The 20,650-nt window shown below is 32.1% G+C and overlaps 2 protein-coding genes across 3 annotated transcripts in view; one reads left to right on the top strand and one right to left on the bottom strand.

Moving 5' to 3' along the window:
• The window catches only part of PLCL1 (phospholipase C like 1 (inactive)), a 406,607-nt gene that overhangs the window by 58,263 nt on the left and 327,694 nt on the right, over window positions 1-20,650 (top strand). The window lies entirely within an intron of this gene.
• Window positions 1-20,650, bottom strand: part of BOLL (boule homolog, RNA binding protein) — a 54,403-nt gene that overhangs the window by 25,169 nt on the left and 8,584 nt on the right. Inside the window, exons 4-10 of one of the 2 annotated variants that reach the window (XM_033113064.1) lie at window positions 18,981-19,035; window positions 17,406-17,481; window positions 13,918-14,045; window positions 9,882-9,953; window positions 4,985-5,032; window positions 4,085-4,213; window positions 416-514 (exon numbers count right to left, since the gene is read on the bottom strand). In XM_033113064.1, coding sequence (XP_032968955.1) covers window positions 416-514; window positions 4,085-4,213; window positions 4,985-5,032; window positions 9,882-9,953; window positions 13,918-14,045; window positions 17,406-17,481; window positions 18,981-19,035 — 607 coding nt within the window. The remainder of the gene's footprint in view (window positions 1-415; window positions 515-4,084; window positions 4,214-4,984; window positions 5,033-9,881; window positions 9,954-13,917; window positions 14,046-17,405; window positions 17,482-18,980; window positions 19,036-20,650) is intronic. The other variant, XM_033113065.1, reaches the window with a different exon arrangement.

The following is a 20,650-nucleotide window of genomic DNA, read 5'->3' as shown; positions in this document are numbered from 1 at the left end:
TAGATTAGAGGTTACCAGGGACTGTGGGGAGGGGAAATGGTTATTGCTTAATGGGTACATTTGAGTGATGAACAAGTGTGGAAACAGATAGTTGTGATGGTTATACAGTATGGTGGATATAATAATACCATTTAGTTGTACACTTAAAAATGGAAAAATTTAAGTTACATATATTTTACCATAGTAAATACGACATTTGACCATGTATGGTTTATTCCTTGTTCAAAACTAATTAATAGCCATTATAGTTAATTTAGGGTTCTACTTCCTTCATATGAAAGAGTTAACAAATTCTGTACTTCTGATCACAAATGTGACATAAATATCCCAAGTTGTTCCTTTAAAAAGAGAAATTTGGAAAAGTTGAAAATGACTAAATAAAAACAGGAAAAAAAAATCAAAACAAACTTCTTACTTTAATTGGTTCAGGCTGCATCACAGGTGCAGGCATAGCAATGGCACTTGAAGCATAAACTTGGTGATATGTTGCTTGAACTCCATGATCAGAATAAGGCTATTACCAAAAAAGGAAAGAAAGAAAGAAAGAAAAGAAATGTATTGTCTTTCATTTATTAATTTAAAATATTTATCCAACATTACAATGTACTAGGCATTTTGCTACACAATGGAGAAACACAGATAAAAAACACATCCCCTACCTTTAACTTAGAGACTGATCAGGGACAGACAAACAGTTAAAAATACCGAAAGTCCTATGACACGTGTAGGAATGCATGGGAGAAAACAATTACTTGCTTTAGCTTAAGAAAGTTGGGGAGGTGGTCCGGAAAAGTTTTCTAGTGGAGTTGACGTTTGTACTTGAAGAATTAGGGAAAGAAGGTGGGAACAGTATGCACAAAGGCATAGAAGCAGCTAAGAACACTTCTCATTTGGAAGATCTACACGGGTTGTCTGGTATGGCTGGAAGGAAGAATATACACTAAAAGACAGCTAAAAGATGAGACATTAGAGCAAAGGGTAGGGAACAGATCACATAAAAGTAGATTTATGGCTTGTCCAACAGAGGTGGAACCATTGATTGAGATATGGAATACAAGAAAAGCAAAATTTTATGTTTATGTAATGTTGTGTGGGGGGCTGGAGAGAAAAAGTTAGGTTTGTAATATATAAAATTTGAGGTACTTGTAGGACTTCTAGTATATGCATACTGCTGATAGAAAGCTAAATGGCTCTATCTAAAGTGGTTTCTACTTACCATCCCACTCATATTAACTTATATTTTAGACTATATCTTCTACCAGAAACAATACTAAAATAAATCATTTTGTATGGAAATACCATAGAAATTAACAGTATAAATTATAAGCTAATATAAGTAATATTTCCAGAGAAGTCTTATTAGATTCCACTAAACAATGACTATGTCATGATGATAAGTTATCTGATGTCAGGAATTAAAAATATGGTTTAATGCCAAAAGTAGATTGTAGCTAAAAATCTAATGTAAAAGAATTCTTACTTCACTGCCCCCTCCTTGAAAAACACAAAACAATAAAAAGAACAAAAGATAGGTTTTTAAAATGCTATCATCAATTAAACAAGAAAATTCCCAAGATCTCTAAACCATAAACAATTTAGAATGTCTGGCAAATGCTGTGAAATTTGGACCAATGTAAGGGAGGACTCTGAAGCCTCTTCAGGTATCAGGAAAGATAAAGATTTGCCTATAGGTCAATGTCCTGAGAGACCTATTCAAAGAGTCTCAAGTGGAGGGGTGTGTGAGATCAAGGCAGAAGCAGGAAATATCTCCACAGAGATCCAATTTTATATTACTTAATAGCAGGGGATGTGGAATTGAAGGAGGAATCATGTTTTCATGATTTTTGTTATCTACTACCTTGTTTTGTAGCTGAGGAACAGTGCTGGAGGTGAACAGGGTGAAGATAGAAAGAGAAGTAGCAATTACTACAATCAAATACAGGAAATGATCCTCAGAATGCTAAAAACTGAGGAAAGAATATATATCTCAAGCAGGAGATATCACAACACAGTGGAAGGATGCTTGAGATGACAGCCTGCTCCTCTCACCCTATATTTTTGACAAATAGCTGGCCTCATTTAATGACTAGTATTATAAAGATGGGAAGGGAAAGCAAGCAACCTAAGCATCCATACTGCCTCTTCAAAGATGAGAAACCACCCTATAAAAAGTGGAAAAGTTCAGATAAATATAATTCGTTTGAACCTTAAAGAAATTATAGTAATATAATGTCTAAAAAGGAGCTCAAAAATGAGATTTTAAGCCAACAGAAGACATTTACAGTGATGTAAGCAAAGTGGCAGAACTTGGGATAAAAAGAGATTAAAAATGAAATAGAGAAGAAAGAGTTATTAGTTATAATAAAAAGGATAAACACGAGATATATAGTCATAGTTGTCTTGAAAAAGCATATAAAACATAAAAAGTACCATGATAAAAATAAAATTACCTGAGAGAGATGATAGATATGAAAGACAAAAAGAGATCTAACATATGCATAATTGGTGTTCCTGAAGAAGAAACTGAAGTGGAATAAATTTTTTTGTTCAAAGCTGTAACAGGGAAAAAAAGAGAACCAAAAAACCCCTTATTTAAACACTAGTCTGAAAAATAAAAGGGCAGACTATTTCTCAGGAAAAATATTATAAAGACTGATAAATTCCAAGACTTATCCTGGTGAAGTGATTTCAAGTTAAGATAGACTTTTTGGTCATACAGGGAAAGAAGCAAATTAAATACAAAAGGGAAAATCAGGCAGACTTCAAACTTCTTTATGGCTACATTCACCACCAGAAAAAAGTAGACTAGAAAGTTCTAAGAGAAAAAAGTATTGTTATGGGTTGAATTGTGTTCCCTCAAAACTTATAGGTTGAAGTACTAATACCCCAGCACACCAGGGTGTGACTTTATTTGGAGGTAGGGTCTTACAGAGGTAACTAAGTTAAAGTATGGTCACTAGAAAGGAACTTAATCCAGTATGACTGGTATCCTTATAAAAAATGGAAAATTTGGACACAGATACAGGAAAGATAATGTAAAGACACAAGGAGAAGATGGCCATCTACAAGCCAATAAGAGAGGCTTGGAACAGACCATTTCCTCATGGCCCTCACATAAAACCAATCCTGCCAACACCTTGATCTTGGACTTCTAGCCTCCAGAACAGGGAGACAATACATTTCTATTGTTTAAGCCATCCAGGTTGTGGTACTTTGTTCCATTAGCCTTTGCAAACTAATATAATTATGATGCAGTTATTTCACAACTAGTCTTGTCTTCTTTCAGAGTTATAAACAAACATGTTGAACAAATAAGCTTGTAAGAAGTGAAAGAATAAAGCATCCATAAGCCTTCTTTAACAAAGAGAACTTGCAGATTCAGTCAATCAAGTAAGTGATAAATGGAGGATGAAACGAAGAATGGGGAAATCCTAGTAACGGTAATGATAGTAAATATTAAGATCCAACTATGGAAATTATTGTTCCAGAACAAAATTATAATGTTATGAATATTATCTATATAAAAAAAATACATTCAAATTGGGAGGTGGGTGCTAATTTCCTAATCTTTCACCACAATGATTTAAAATACACCATGTACAGTTCCTGGCATATAAATGGTAAAGTTATTAGTAATGGTTCAGGAATATAATTTAAAGACACTGAAGATGATATTTACCATTTGCAGTTATGAAATAAATTTTACTTATCTTTTTGAAGGAAGAATTTTTAAAATATTTTTTCTTGACTTAATTTGTATATGCTTTTTATTGACAGCATGTTAGCAACAAGATAGATTGACAGGCAAATCAGAAGGAGGAGCAGCATTTGGTATCTTACTGTTTTCAAGGAGATCAAGTCAGGGATTAGCCTAGTAAAGTGAACAGTTGATTTCAGAAATGATTCAGAACTAGTTAGTGAAGAAGTCTAAGATGAAGCATTCTTAGAAAAAAAGGAAGAAATGTGAATAAATCTAAGAAAACATAAGATATTCAGCTTCAATGAGAATCTTGAATAATATTTTTAGAAAAGAAAAATAAATGTGAGATGGTAATAGATAAATTACTCTGAGACTAATATGTACCTCTGGAACTGAAGCTTCCATCAGAGACAGCGGAGGAGGAACACATCCACCATCTTGTGCAATTTCCACTGGTTGATAAATAACCTCAGACGGTTGCAGGTATAGGAAAGGAGCAGAAGAGGCAGAAGACTAAAATACAAAGCCATATTTATAATTCAAATATGATTAGTTATTTCAATTAAACCAAATGACTTACCCAACAGATGAGAGAAATATTTATTTCATAATTTCTTGAAGTTCTTTTTAAGGATAGCATAGAAGTATCTTAGCAAGAAATTAGGAACTCTGGGTTGTTATAAATTCCAGTTGTGTAGCTATTATAAAAGAACTTTATCACTAGTAAGTACTAGAAGTTCTTAGTGCTTTAGAACTTCATGTATAAATTCAAATAATAATTATATTAAGATCACCATTAAAGGTTATAATATAACCTATGGTATTTAAATTGGCATAAACATCTATTCTCAGCTTTGCGACTGCCCATGGTAGTAGGAGATGTCAAAAAAGATTACACAATCTTTTTGATGGTATATACTATTTGTTAACAAAATTGGGAGATGGACTACTTATTTGGGAGTACAGTCCAACAAACAAAATCTGACGTAAGGCTAGAAAAATGTTAAAATTTGTATTAGCACTAATAGAAAAATAAGTAATATTTATGTAACACTCATGTAGAAAATGCTTTCACTTACATAGTCTCATTTGATCTTCACAAAAATCGTGAGGAAACTTACAAAGGTATAGTAGTATCATTACTTCCATTTTATAAATTAGAGAGCTGAGCAATATAGTGATTAAATGAACTGCCAAAGGTATCATAGTTAATAAATAGAAATGTTTCAAATCTAGTTCTCATAGAGTCTTCACAAAAGCACAATTGAAAAAGTTAATAATTACCTGAGGAACACCCCACTGCCACTGTCCTGATAGACACTGTGTAGGGGCCTAAAATGAAAGAAAACAGATATCACCCAAATTATAAACAAGGGTTAAAACTGGGTATCTAAAGAATGAAGTTTGACCCCTGCACCCCAAATACAAATACAAAATTTTTTGTATTTGAGGTAAATACAAAAATTACCTCAAATACAAAAATTTGCCATTTTTGAGGTAAATACAAAAATTACCTAAAATGGATCAAAGACTAAAATTAAGAGCTAAAACTACAAAACTTAGAAGAAAACAAAGATGTAAATCTTTGTGACTCTGAATTAGGCAATTTTAAAAATTATGTTGTGTTTAAAAATACAACAAAACAACAAAAGAAAAGAGATAAATTGGACTTCATCAAAGTTAAAAACAATGATAAGTGTTGGCAAAGATATGGAGATATTGGAAGTCTCATAAACTGCTGGTGGGATTGTAAAATGGTGTATGTAGCCTTTTTGGTGAACAGCATGACATTTCCTCAAAAGGAAATGACTCAGCAATTCCACTCTGAAGTATAAGACCTAAGAGAAATGAAAACATGTTCGAAAAACAACTTTTACACAAATGTTCACAGCAGCATTATTTATAACAGCCAAAAAGGACAAACAATCCAAATGTCTATCATCTGATGAATGGATAAACAAAACGTAGTGTATCCATATAATAAAATATTATTCATCTATAAAAAGGAGTGAAATACTGATACATGTGACCACATGGATAAACCGTGAAAATATTAAGTGAAAGAATCCAGTCACAAATGACCACATATTGTAGATTCCACTTATGTGAAATGTCTAGAATAGGCAAATCTATAAAGATATAAAGGTGATTACTGATGGCGTAGAGCTGGGGGTAGGAAGAAAGAGGAGTGACTGTTAATGGGGTAAGTTTTTTGTTTTTTTGTGGGGTGATTAAAATGTTCTAAAATTGCAATATGGTTGCACAACACTGAATTTAGTAAAAAAAACACTCTTGTACACCCTAAATAGGTGAATTGTATGGTATGTGAATTATATCTAAATAAAACTGTTATTTAACAAAAGTCACATTTATAATACTTATTGTAAGATGACAATATAAAAGATAGACTTTTCCTTAAATTAGTTGTATTATTTCTTAATAAATGTTTTATTCTTTACTTATTTTCCATTTTTAATAAAGTTTTTTTTTTACTACTAAAGAAAAAAAAATAGAGGAAAAGAATAAGAAGACCCTATGGAACTACTATCTAAAGTAAATCACTGTTAGTTTTGTGCTGACCCAACTGCTAGGGTAACAGCACTGTATTATAATGATGACCAAGAGAATGTGAAGTTTATGTTCTGTATGCTACATTCAAAAAGGCAGAATAATGTATAATCTCTTAAGAAAATATTTTAATAATCTGAAATAAAATGATTTATATGTAGATTTCTCTGATAAATGAAATCACTATCTACTTACGAAGTGAGAAATACAAAGGAGATAGATAATGATTAAACCATGCATTACCTGATTTGACTAACAAAAACTGATAAAACTATTAATCTTAGAATTTGTAAAAAGAAAGAGCAAGGGAAGATTCTTATCAAAGTAGGAATTTTAAGGGCTGAGTGATGATGAATATGTAATTGAAAAGAAGTACGTGAAGTGAAATTATTTCTTATATTGCAAAATATTATGATACACATTGGTACCAAAATCTTTTCTGAGTATATCTAGGTAATATATTTCCAATTTTATAATTTGTATCAAGTGGAAAACCAGAAACAAAGTGTAAAATTAAACTGTATTATAAAATTTCCAGAATACATCTGTTATGTCAAGTGAGCTACAGCTATCATATTTTGCCGTGTATAATGTGTCCTTTTTTGCCCAAATTTGTGAGGGAAAAATAAGGATGTGCGTTATACATGGGTGGTACTAATTCCATATCTACATAAATGTTTTTAATTCTTTTATTTATGCTTATGAGTTAAAAGTTTAGAAATCAATAATGATATCTGTATGCAAAATAATGTCCTGGAATAGGATAATTGGTTTTGTTGACCTTAACGACGAACTTGCAATGACAAAGAGTTCTTGGCCTTCTATGATGAGTAAATATCATAAGTTTGTCACTGGCACATAAAATTTCTTATACCTTGTATCTGTTCTTGTGTTTTGTAATTATTTGTTACATGAAATTTCTTGTAACATAATATGCTAAAAAATAAATGCTAAAATTCCTTTATAATTCAAAAAAACAAGTACCTACATGTAAGCAAATAGAAATTTGATTTAAAAAATTAAAATGAAAGATTTTTCTCCCTGAAAGTTTGGACCGAAAACATGGGTGTGCATTATACACAAGAGCGTATTATACATGGCAAAATATGGTACATGTAATCAATTAATGAAGGAGGGGCTGGACTCAACAGGGTACAAGCAGAAAGCAACTTAGCTCTTTTTCACCCTGCCACTTGAAAAGCATTGTGTAGAGCTGTTCCTTCTTGCACTTGGATAAAAATTAGGACAGATAACTTTTTGGGGTTGGTAGATTCTAAATGCTCACACTCTAGTTAGGTACTTCACTGGATTGTTTGGTGATCTCCCTGCTGAGAACTTCTGACTGCAATTCTAGCCCTTGATTCTAAAAGCTTACTTCACACAGATAGATACTTTATCTACTGGAGTCACCTTCAAGTTTTTTGGAAAGAGTCTCTTCTGTGAGGTTCACATCTTGCTCTTGGGAAATGTAAACCTTTGCTTGCTGTGAGAAGAAGTTCAACACATTCCCATGTAGCCTTCTCTCCTGGTTCTGCCTCCATAGACCACTCCAGCTTCTTTGGACGTTTTTAGGAGATGTCAGGTTTAAGTAGTATCATCTCACAAATTTCCAGGGACAAATGTTAAGCTCTCCTAGTCATTTTCAGAAGTCCTCTTCACTTGGTTGAGGAGAAAGGGAAATGGCCATAGCACTCTTAATAATTCTCGTTAAAGAGAGCCTCCTTACCAATCTCCTGTATCAATCTCATCCTCCCCTTTTATGTGCTCAAGGTGGGCAATGACTTAAGGGCCCCAAAACTGGTTTCACAAATTTTGGCTTCTCATATTAAACAGTCTGGTACCTAATGTTCTGTCTTTGGGGCCTCTGCTGAAATTCTGAGGCAGTTTAGGAAAAGTCATGCTAAATATATATTTCAAATAAATGCCATTAAGTTACTTTCATTTTTTTTTAAAGATTTTTTAATTGGGGGAGGGGAACAGGACTTTATTGGGGAACAGTGTGTACTTCCAGGACTTTTTTTTTCCCCCCCAAGTCAAGTTGTTGTCCTTTCAGTCTTAGTTGTAGAGGGCGCAGCCCAGCTCCAGGTCCAGTTGCCACTGCTAGTTGCAGGGGGCGGAGTCCACCATCCCTTGCGGGACTCCAGGAATTGAACTGGCAACCTTGTGGTGAGAGCCCACGGCCCATGTGGGAATCGAACCGGCAGTCTTCGGAGTTAGGAGCATGGATCTCTAACCGCCTGAGCCACCGGGCTGGCCCGTTACTTTCATTTTTAATAAGTTACTTTCATTTTTAATCAGTTTTATATTTCAAATGGTAATAGAGTTTCAAAAATAGTGACTTCTACCAAACCGAGTCTAATAATAAAAAGAATTCCAATAACCTTAACAATTCACATAGGTCTATTTTAAAACGTAAATATAAATAAATAAATAAATAAATAAATAAATAAATAAATAAATAAATAAATTCTCTTCCACTATTTCAGAGGTATGAAAGAATATGATTTTTCTATGTAAATGCTACAGACCAGAGGTTGGCAAATTTTTTCTGTAAAGGGCAAATTTTTTCTGTTGCAGGCCACAGTATCTCTGGGGCAAGTAGTCAACTGTGCCACGTAGCATAAAAGCATCCATAGACAATTTGTAAACAATTATGGCTGTGTTTCAATTATGCTTTATTCACAAAACACCAAAATGGTCTGGCATTACAGTTCACTTATTCCAGTCTCTCACAGGAATTAATGAAAAGAATAATGCTGGTTAACTAACAGAGATTGTCATGATATAAATCACAATATAATTGTTATTTTATTGGGTTGCTTTAAAAGTAATTGCGGTTTTTGCAATTATTTTTAACCTTTTAAACCGTAATTACTTTTGCATCAACCTAACAATATACATTACAGTTGACCTTTGAACAACACGGGTTCCAACTGTGTGGGTCCATTTAGACACGGATCTTTTTCAATAAATATACAGTTGGCCCTCCTTATCCCCGGGTTTTGCATCCATGGATTCAACCAACCGTGGGTTGAAAACAGTATGTTCGATCTGCGGTTGGAATCCAAGGATGTGGAGGGCTGACTATATGCATTGGTTTACAACAGTTTACATAAGGGACTTGAGGATTTTGGTATTCATGGTGGGGGGTGGTGGTCCTGGAACCAATCCCTAAAGCTCAAAAGTAATACTTGGATTTTCAAATGCGTGATGGGGGTCAGTGATCCTAACTTCTACAGTGTTTAAGGGTCAACTGTATATTAAATAACAAGAAACTCATATAATATTAACAACAATATAAAACAATCAGCCTGTGGTCCAATATTTGTATCTCACTTTGGTAATTATTTCTAAAGACTTTTTAGATCAAATCTTAGCCAGGGGAGCATAACTGACCTCATTACATTTCATAAAAGGAAGCAAACAGTCCCTCTTCCTGTATGACATTTAGTTCTCCCATAAAAACAAAACAAAACAAAGAACTCCACTGCTATCAAGGCTTAACTATCTCTTTTTAATTATTAGAGTATTTGCATGAGAAAGAATAAAATAAAAGTTACCCAAAAAAGGACTGAAATTATCAGAGGATTTTCACTGTTAATATAATGTTTACCTGGTAGTGATATGCAGGTTGCTGATAAACAGGCTGAGCTACCATCACAGGGGAACTAGATATAGAACGTGACTGTAAGAGGAAAGAAAATGGAAAAGTTATTTTAGGGAAAATTCTTTAAAATAGTTTATAATAAAATTTATCTTGAATTGTTACCTAAACTCAGTCAATTTATGGTTTTTGACTGGAAATGTCATTTTCCACCTATTATTGATATTACTACCAACTCCACTTAAGTCTATTAAAATCATCACAGTATTCCTACTTCCATGTGGTTTCATTTCCACAGTAATGCTAAAACCACCACCAGAAAAGTTTCTTTTAGTTCAAAGATTTTGAAATTACAGTTGTAAGAGAATATTTAGAGGAAAGTGGCAGCTGGACTTAAGGTGACAGTACCTATTTTCATATGGAGACTGGCAGTAAATAATGTTTACATAGCACTTAGAACTGAATGAATCATCATCTCATTTTGCCACTGATTTCCCACTGGTTATAAAAAATCAACATCCTATTCCCTTATTCAACATTTAATTAAAGCAAGTAGATTATTTATTGAAGCATGTGTCAAATTCTATTTTATTAATTTGACATTTAAATTTAAATGAGTTAATAATCCAATAAACTTATCTATATTTGAATAAAGTATATATCTAACACTTGATTATTCAAAGTAATAGAGTTAACCCCATAAATAGATTGTTTAAAACCAGGTCATTAATAAATCAGGTAAGTCGTATTACAAGATAGGAAAAACAGCAATTAAAATTCATTTTCTAACATGAGATCTAATTTACATTGCTTTAATCTTCACCCCCACCCCAAAACTAAAAAAAAAGCATAGTTTTGCACAATTTGCAGACTGTCATATGTTGTACTAATAAAACTGTACCACAGATTAACATTAAAACAATTTATTTATAGATTAAAAGAAAAAAATGATAATCTCAGCAGATACAGAAAATGCATTTGTTAATATTCAATACCCTTTCATGATAAAAACACTTAGCACGCAAAAATTGACTTAGGGCATTAATTCTCAACCAGGTATGACTTTGCCCTCCCCTATGGAATACTTGGCAATATTTTTGGTTTTCATAAATGTGTGGAGGCTAGGACACTGCTAAACATACTACAATGTACAGGACAGCCTCCCACAACAAAAATCATCTGGCCCAAAACGTCAATAGTGCTGAGGGTGAGAAACCCTGGTTAACGTTAAGAGTATTTCCCCAAACTACAGTGTGTATGTATAAATGTATGTTTGTGTGTGTGTGTGTGTGTGTGTGTGTGTGTGTATAAATATAGTATTAATGGTGAATCACTGAACTTGTTTCCTCTTTCAAGAACAAAGTCATTGTGTTACTGCATAAATACTGTAGCAGAGATATTGCCAGTGCAATAACTCAATGGGGAAAAAATGAGAAACAAAAGAGCAGAAAGAAATAGAGGTATACTAAATTATAAATGATTATAAATCATAAATGACAAGAGAGTTTGACAGTTTAAATATCAACGTTTAAAAATCAAAAAGCATTACTACACACCAGTTGCAACCTATTAGGAAATGAGATTTAAAAAATATATACCACTCATAAAAAGCAAAAAAAACTACAGAGTACCTCAGAATAAATCCAGTAAAATATGTGTCAAACTTTTTTGTGGGGAAGAAAAATTTGATGGATAGATGGAAATAAAAGAATTATATAAGTGTTCATGGATAGGAAAATTTAATATACTCAAATGTTCCAAATTAATCTACATATGTAATGCAATTCTAATAAAAACCCAACAAAGGCTTTCACAGAACTGAACAAGCTGAATTATAAAATTTCTATTTATAAAAGCAATGACTTAGAAGATAGACTAGAGACTACTGAAGTTTAACAAAGTGAGAGGACAGCTGTATTAGATTTTTATGACTTGTTATTAAGCAACAGGAATTAAAACAGAATTGGGCAGGTCAGGCAAATACACCAATGGAACAGAGGAGCAAGCTCAGAAAGAGACCCACACACATGGAAACTTGGCATTTGATAGAGGATTTATTTCAAAACAGTGTAAGAGAATAGATTAGTCAATACAAAAACTTCAGATTTAAGATCTAGATGTGAAAACAGAAACACTACAGTATTTTAAAGCTAAAATATCTGTTTTCTTGTGATATAAAAAAAAGACAGTAAAAGCTGAAATATAAAGGAAAACATTAATACATTTGTCAACATTAAAACAAAATACTTGTGTATGACAAAAAAAATCATAAAGTTAATGGACAAGCCATAAACTAGATGACATTTACAAAATTCATATAATTAACTCAAGAAAAAGACAAATAACCCCTATAGAAAAATGAATACAGGATATGAAGAGGCAGCTCAAAGAAGATACTGGAATAGCCAATAAGTATATGAAAATCTTACCAGTGACTAGGCAAATGAAAAGTAAAACAAGATACCATTTCATAATAATACTGGCAAAAAAATAAATATTTAGTAAACTAAAAGGTTGGCAGATCATGGAGAAATTGGAGCTCTCATAAGCTGTTAGCTAAAGTATAACTATTTGGCAACACCTATTCAAAGATGTGTATACTCTATGAATGTGAAATTCTACTTCTACGTGTATGCTACAGCCTAGATCAAAGTAAGGGACACGAAAATTTTCCAGTAGTACATGGGCATGAATTAGTTTAAGAGTATTAATTTCAGATCCTAAATTTCATATGTACTTCCTAGTTTGATCTCTTAATGTGTCAGTGTACGATGGATTCTTCTTTCATACTCCCCTTTCACAATTACCCTTTTCCTTCATTATTAATAGCTCCCTTGCTCACTCTTTCTGGTTCTTGCTATGCTTTGTTCTGGAATGTAAACACCAATGGGGCATCAAACAAATAGACAATTCAAGAAGGCAATGCCCTTGAGAAATAGGAGAGAGCAAAGCAAAAAGAGCTTGTATAAGAAATATTAAAGGAAAGAAGGTACCTTATTTCATTCAGTGAACAAAATAAATTACATGATAGTCAAAGGGATACATATTAACTCATTTATGTGAAAATTCAGAATTTTAAACTAGAAACTAAGTTTTATTTGGTTGACTAGTTTTGCTAACTGACTTATAAAACAGCCATTTTCCCTTCTTTTTTTCTTTTTTTTTTAACTGAGATATAATTGGCATACAACATTATATTAGCTTCAGGTATACAAGATAACAATTCGGTATATGTATATACTCAAAAGGATAACCACAGTAAGTCCAGTTAACATCCATCACTACACATAGGAAATTTTCCATCCTTAAACAAAATCTACAGCTATAAGGTTTTATAAAAATATATCTAAAGCAAATCTACAGTATATAATATGCCTAAACTATTTAAAATTATGATAAATTTCAGATTACCTTAAAAATAAGAGTAATCATAATTTTTCAAAAAATTTGGGGAGGCTATATAAACAATAAACTTTGAAGACCACTGTCCTGAACAAACTCACATAATACATACAAGATTTGGATATTAAGTTTAGTCTTGGTTGTAGAAAAAACTTGTAATGTCCCTCATTTAGGGAATATATTCTCATACAAGGGAATATTATAACATTTTAAAATAAGTGAACTAAATATACTAGAATCAACATGGTTTAATCTCAAAAACCTAACATTGAATAGAAAAACCAGAGTATTTATATAGTGTTTAAAAACTGCCCAGAGCAATAATATACATTGTTTAAGGATACTTAAATTTGTAGTAAAAACACATAAAATAGACAGGAAAGATATTCTGGTTACCTCTGAGGAGGAAAAGAGGGTAAGAGAACGGAGGTAAGGAGATTTTATATGAATTTATCTTATTCTCCCCATGAGAAAAACAAGTTAAATATGGCAAAATGCTAACATTTACAAAATTTGAATGGTAACTACATGGCTGATACATTATTATTTGTACTTGTCTGTGGCTGACATATTTCAGATATAAAATAAACACTAAAAAATTGATAGAAATAGATGGAAACCCTTCTAATATAAAATGACTTACAGGCCAAGGTGGTGGGACAGAAGTTACCTCTGGAGTATGAAAATAAGCAACACCATTATGGTAAGTATAAGGATATCCAGTTGAAGTTGTTAGATACATTGTTCCAGCTGCTGGCATTATACTGGAACCTAAAACAAAGATTAAATAATAATAATTGAAATGTTAAATTTAACTTTTAAAAATGTAATTTCTGAACACTGGAAAATATTTAACACACCTATATAGCTACAGTAAAAACCTAATGTTATAAGTTTTTTTTTTAAATTCCATCTGTTAAGGTATATATATCTTCAAACTTACTACATTAGAGCTTTTATTAGCTTACGGTGAATAAAAAAAGAAACAAGTTTAATAAGGAAAACTGAAAATGCACCAATTCAGATTTTAATATAAGTAAAATGAAACACAAAGCTTAACAATTTAGATCAGTAGTCATTTTTTTTACTAGTATAAATTATATATATTTACCTGAAGACTATAAACACTGTAGTAAAATTCCTAAGACTTTAGTAAGACCTTTTATTTGTAAAAGGCCAAAGATGATGGAGGTAATGAAGTTGGAAAAGATTCTATTTTCTTGAAGACATTTTGGTTCCACCCTATAAATTCTTTAGAATATACTATAAACAAGCATTCATTCATGTTATGACTCTCTTTTATTCTCTAGTCTCCCTTTGCTACAACTGTTGCTGGTGCAAACATGACCACAAATCTTCAAGTGGTTAGTTTTGGGTCCCCATGTCTTTTCCCAGGCCAAATTATATATATATCCTTCCCCCCCAAAATAAAAATTATTATTATTTTTGTGAGGAGAAGACTTTAAAAATTTATATAAGATAAATTAGATTAAATACTTATCCAAGCAAGATTATATAAATACTGGAATTGGCAATCTTCCTTCCACTGTACCAGTGCTTCTCAAAATTTTACATTACAATCACCTGAACAGTTTATTAGAATACAAATTCTAGGGCCCCATCTCCAAAGATTTTGTTTCAGTAAGTCTGGGATAGGGTCTGATTTGCATTTTGACAGATCCAAGTGAACAGCTGCTGGTTGCATACCACACTGTAAGCAGTACTGGCCTACCCCTTTAAGTAGTACTACTACTTCTCAGTTTTTATATTTTCATTGCATTTCATCTAGTATTGTTACTGCTTATTTTAGTGGTTCTTAATCTGATCCTTTTGAGAATCTGATGAAAGCCATGGACCGTTTTCTTAGAAATATATACATTCAAACAAAATTATGCACACAATTCAGGAAGTTCACGGCTTTCCCTCACCCCCTCAAAGATCATCAAGGAACCATAGTTTTATATGTTAAATAAATAAACAAACAAATTTTGAGTGAGTACTATTACAAAGCATTGAACTAGGCCCTGGTGATACAGCCAAAAAGAAAAAAAATGGGACACGTCATGATCTCTATCTTCACAGAACTTAGGTTCTGGTGGGGAAGATATCATTAGCTAATTTACAGAATTAATTATTTACATACATTTATGTATACAGAAGGTGCCAAAAATGTATACACATGTTAAGAAAGGAAAACTGTATTAAAATTGTAATATTCAATATATACCGATAACAAAAGATGAATAAAAGTTACGTTTGACTTCTGCAATTACAAGAGGTGCTCAAAGTGGTTACCATCAGCGTCCAGACACTTCTGATTACGGCGAACTATTGCCTGAGCAACACTGACCAAAGTGTTCACTTGTATACATATTTTTGGCATCCCCAGTATATGGAGCATTGGTGAGGAAATGATGTTTGGGCTGAGCTTCAAAAATGAATGGAATGGCAAAGAGCATTCTAGGTAAAGGAAACAGTATATCAGGAGTACAGTATGTTCTATAGCTAGGAGGACAGATGGCTAAAGCATGGAAGAAAAGGGAAGAACAGCTCAAAATAAGCAGAGAATAACATGACAAGCTATGTACTTCTGAAAAATCACTCTGCTGCCTTGTGTATGATGGGTTGGAAAGTAGCAAGACTGGACTCAGACCAGTTAGGAGGCTTTTCCAGTAATCAAGCCAAGCAAAGTTAGTAGCTGGGACTAGAATATTGGAAATGGGCATGTAAAAAAGTGATAGATTTGAAAAATTTTGAAATAAAAATCCCTTGTATTTTATAAATGTACTTTTAATACTTACTATTTCTTTGTAGAAAAGTAAAAAGAGCTTTGAAGTAGAACAGTCCTGGATTTGAAGGCTAAGGCTACCATTTTGTTAAGTTATTTAACCCTACACTTCTCAAATTTGGGCAAAGGATGGTATGCCAAGAAATATGAAACGGCACAGGCTGAACATGATCTTCCTACAGAATCAGTTTTATTCAAAAAAATATTTTTAGGATACATTTTTATATTAAAACAATATTATGGAACTGAATGCAAAATGTATATGATACTTATGCATAGAACTCAGACTTTAAAGAAAATTTGTAATTCTGGTTTGTTGCATTGGGTTAAGACCCACAACAAGCCAAGATTAACTTTCCTCTACATTTAAGAGTATTTCAGCAGAAATGTTTCTAAAACAATGACTTTACCTTTCTAAGATTGAATTTTCTATTCATAAAAATAGAACTAATCTTTACAGCAACCTGCCTCATAGGTTGCTGTAAAGATTAAACGAAATAAATGAAAACCCGTGACACTGAATACTTCTTAACTATTCATCTATTTGAAAGCATTCACCACCATGGTGCTGATTTATGTTTTATTTTTAGCAAGTTGTGGGTTTTAATATGAATACTACTACCTGTATCTATGGCTGGTGATAATGGGCTTCTAAGGAACCATTATGACATGGTACAGCGTTAATTCTTGCAACTAATAATAGTAGTCTGAGTTTCTCATTATAGACGAAGACTCTTAGAAATTTTAATAAATATTATAGTTAAAAACTGTAAAGATGTCTAATTTAATAAGTGGGAAGAGTGAGGAATAAAAGAGTAGAATTGAAAGCACTACAAAAAATTGAGGAAGCCACATAACTTGGCTAATTCTTAAAGCTTGAGGGACTGTTCCTTCTGATAATTATGACACATGTGGTTGGGTTACAGAACATACCATGCAGCCAGACTTACTGATATTGGGGATTTATTTTAACTTTCAGTAGTACTTTTACTTTAATTTAAAATTATTTTTCTAATTAGAAAATTTTCTAATTAGTAATTCTAAATATCTTCCAATTACTTTTGTAATTTTAAATTATATTTTTATCAGACTTTTCCTTTAACGATATAAATATACGGAATACATAAAGCATCATGAATTATGTAAATTTGCCCCTAACCCCCCAAAATCTAATATATTTATTAATTTGTGATAATAAATATTCATTTTGGACACCAATCTTGCTAAAATAACTTTGTTAAATGAAAGGAACCTGATATTTTAATGAAGTTCTATAAAAGTCTAATATTTCAAAAACAAACCATGTAAAAATACTGAAAAATACATTAATTGTCAATACATACGAGGGATCCCTACTTGTTGTTTTCTTATTGCTGGACCAATGTTTAGTTTCTTATCCTTATAATTAAGTTTTTCAGCCTAAAATAAGAAAAAATAAATTATTTTGGCACTGTTGTTTATAGAACCAGTAAGAAAAACTAGTGAGAACTAATTTTAAAACTTCAGACTGTAACATTCTTTGACAGCAGCAAGGCACAGTGGAAAGGGCAAAGTCTTTAGACTTAAACAGATCTGGGTCTAAATCTTGTTTCCAATGTTGTGACACTAATTCCTAATCTGGAATACAGTCAATATGCTATTCATGGAACTTTAAGAATTCACCTACTCATTAAAATTTATTTGTAACCCCAAAATCTATACTTGGGGCAATTCAGGGATTATTAGTGGACATGAGCAGAGAGGTGAAAAATTTGAGTTGCCTGATACACATGGTCCCCAGCTGAGGTCAAACAAGGCGACACTCTCTCTTGTTTCAGCTTTCCTACTGGAAACAAGTGTCCTTTTTGTGTCCTATATAGTGCCATGTTTTCTGTACTTTTGTGCTTTATGTTGGTGATTTTGCTATTTAAAACAGCCTTTGAGTGTAGTGCTGAAGTGCTGGCTAGTGTTCTTAAGTGTAACAAGACTGTCAAGCGATGGAGAAAATGTGTAGATGGGTTTAATTTAGACACGAGTTACAGTACTGTTGGCCATGAGTTCAATGTTAATGAATCAGTAATACTGGGGGTGCCAAAAAAATGTATACACATGACTTGTATTCATCTTTTGTTATTGGTATATATTATTACAACTTTAATACAGTTTTTTCCTTTCTTAAAATGTGTATACGTGCTCATACATTTTTTTGGCACTCTTTCTATATATTAAATGTGTCTTTAAACAGAAACACCATAAAGCAAAGTTATGTATTGACTGGCTGATGAAAGTATTGTGACCAGAAGCTTGTGGGAACCTAGCCCTATATTTCTTCTAGGAACAGCAGTTCAATATTTGCTAAGTCAGTGTTTGTGGAGACTTTATAGATTATTACTACCTCAAATAAGGAGAATTGAGTGCACATGATTTAATACCATACAATTCAAAATCTATTTTTTAAAATTAAATGTTACATTTGCCAAATTTAAAATTATGGCACTGAACTGCAGGCTACAGATTTTTTCTATGAATGTTCTTAGTTTATTTAAAGTTTTTTGTAGAAGGGAAATAATCTCAGAAACTTCATTCTAGGAGTGTATATTTGTAGTGTTTTTTAGGAAGTCATAGTGCTATTAACACTTCAAAAAAGATACATCCCCAAGTTCTTAGTTTAAACACATAAAGGGAAAAATTATGTTACAACTTCAGAATCATACTCATGTGATGATTTGGAATTTGTTTTTCTGAAGATAAAACGTTTCTCTTTAATCATTTTCTATTAATCTAAGTGTTTTGGAGACCAATATCAATCTTCAGATGAAACTAATTTTTTAGCAATTGATCATTGTACTAGAACCCTATTATTAAATTAAGTACCTCAAAAGATTAGCTCCAAAGAAAGAAGTTCCAAAAATAAAGTTAAATACATTAAAAGGTCATACCTCTTGTAAAATTTTTTGTGCATCTTCTTGTGTTTCAAAAGTGACGAAACCATACCTAAATAAATGCATTAATAATTTTCTTAGAACATTAGAGTAATATCAGTATTTTAAAAATTCTATTTTTTAAGAATGGGCCACTGTAAGAGTGAGCATTGTTCTATGGTGCAGCAGCATGCAAAACTTAGGAGAATTATTCATAGTTTAACACTGTCACCTCCTCTTAGTCAGGGGACCCAAAGGGAAAAAATAACAACCCAGGGATCTTGAAACAGTTTCAGACCTGAATTGTATTTAAGATAGAAAAGCATGAGAGAGTCATGTTTTAGCTTACAAATTAGGATGCAACGAATTTCAGTCCAGAGCAATAATCTCTTTTTAAAATAATAGAAGTTTGGCTTAAATAGGAATTGAAGAAGAAAAAAATACTTTAAAAAAGTTAAAAATTTTCAACACAATAAAATCTTTTTTATTGGTAAATGTGTATACAAATGTATTATTTACTATTACAAGCACATATAAATTTATAATGCAATTATTAGTATATTTCCCAAACAAATTCAATTAAAAATGTGCACAACCCAGACTTTACATCTATTTTTCATACCTTCAGAGTATAAGTCATATAATGTTCAAGATACAAATACATGATATATGCCATGTCCAAAAAAGCCAAAGTAGGTAGGCAAACAAAAAGAAAGGAAAGAAAGAAAAAAAGCATTATCTCCCAAAACATATTTTCTATTTAGATAACTTAAGAAAACTCTTTTGAATAGTGCTAAATATCTTGATTACTTTCTTAAATTCATAATTACTATATTATATGTAAAGCTTCTTTTTCTAACAAAGGATTTCTTTTTCTATTTGCCCAACAGAAAATCTTTGCATTAAACAAAGAGTAAGGAAATGTTTTTACAGTAATTTTTTTGGTAGAACACATACACCACCCAGTGGAAAAGGCATAAAATACAGTTTGTTTTTATGTGTTTTTCAATGATAAAAAATGGACATTACCAAAATACTAAAAATACTATTTAGTCAAACAAGAGGTACAGTCTTACTTTATCCTAATATTAATATTGTTCATCAATCTGAGGAAATATCTCATTTGTTTAAAAATAAGCTCTCTGCAGGATCCCATCTCTTCCAAAGCACCCATCTGTCAGATGTTGTTTCCTACTAATATAATTTTCTATCTACCTCATTGGTCCCTTCTCTTATGCCTATAAACATGTATGTCTTGCCTCTCTTTCAAAAAAACAAATACAATCTTTCATCGATTTCCACTGTCTTACCCATTTTCTTTAACTTCCAGTCAAACCGCCTTAAGTGAGTACACTATGTAAACTATCTTTTTCTTCTCTGAAATTTGGCTTTTGCATGTATCAATCCACTGAAACAGCTCTAAGGTCATTAGCTATTACTAAACAAATCCTACTGCTTCTCAATTTTCATCCTCCTTGATTCAGCAATTAAAAATCATTCTCGAGTTATATTTCTCAAATTAGTCCCTTAATTAGGTCTATGAGGCACAACCTAAAGACATTTCCTCGTGTCAGCTTTTTTCAAACAAAGCTCCCTTTATTCTAAAGCAGTATGTATACAATTCCAAAAGTATTGGCTTCCTTTAGTTTCTGGTCTCTTAGCTATTGGACATTAGCTACTCAACATTA

The sequence above is a fragment of the Rhinolophus ferrumequinum genome, chromosome 8 (genome assembly GCF_004115265.2).
Source record: "Rhinolophus ferrumequinum isolate MPI-CBG mRhiFer1 chromosome 8, mRhiFer1_v1.p, whole genome shotgun sequence".
NCBI lineage: Eukaryota > Metazoa > Chordata > Mammalia > Chiroptera > Rhinolophidae > Rhinolophus > Rhinolophus ferrumequinum.
This window is presented reverse-complemented; position numbering and strand designations above follow the sequence as displayed.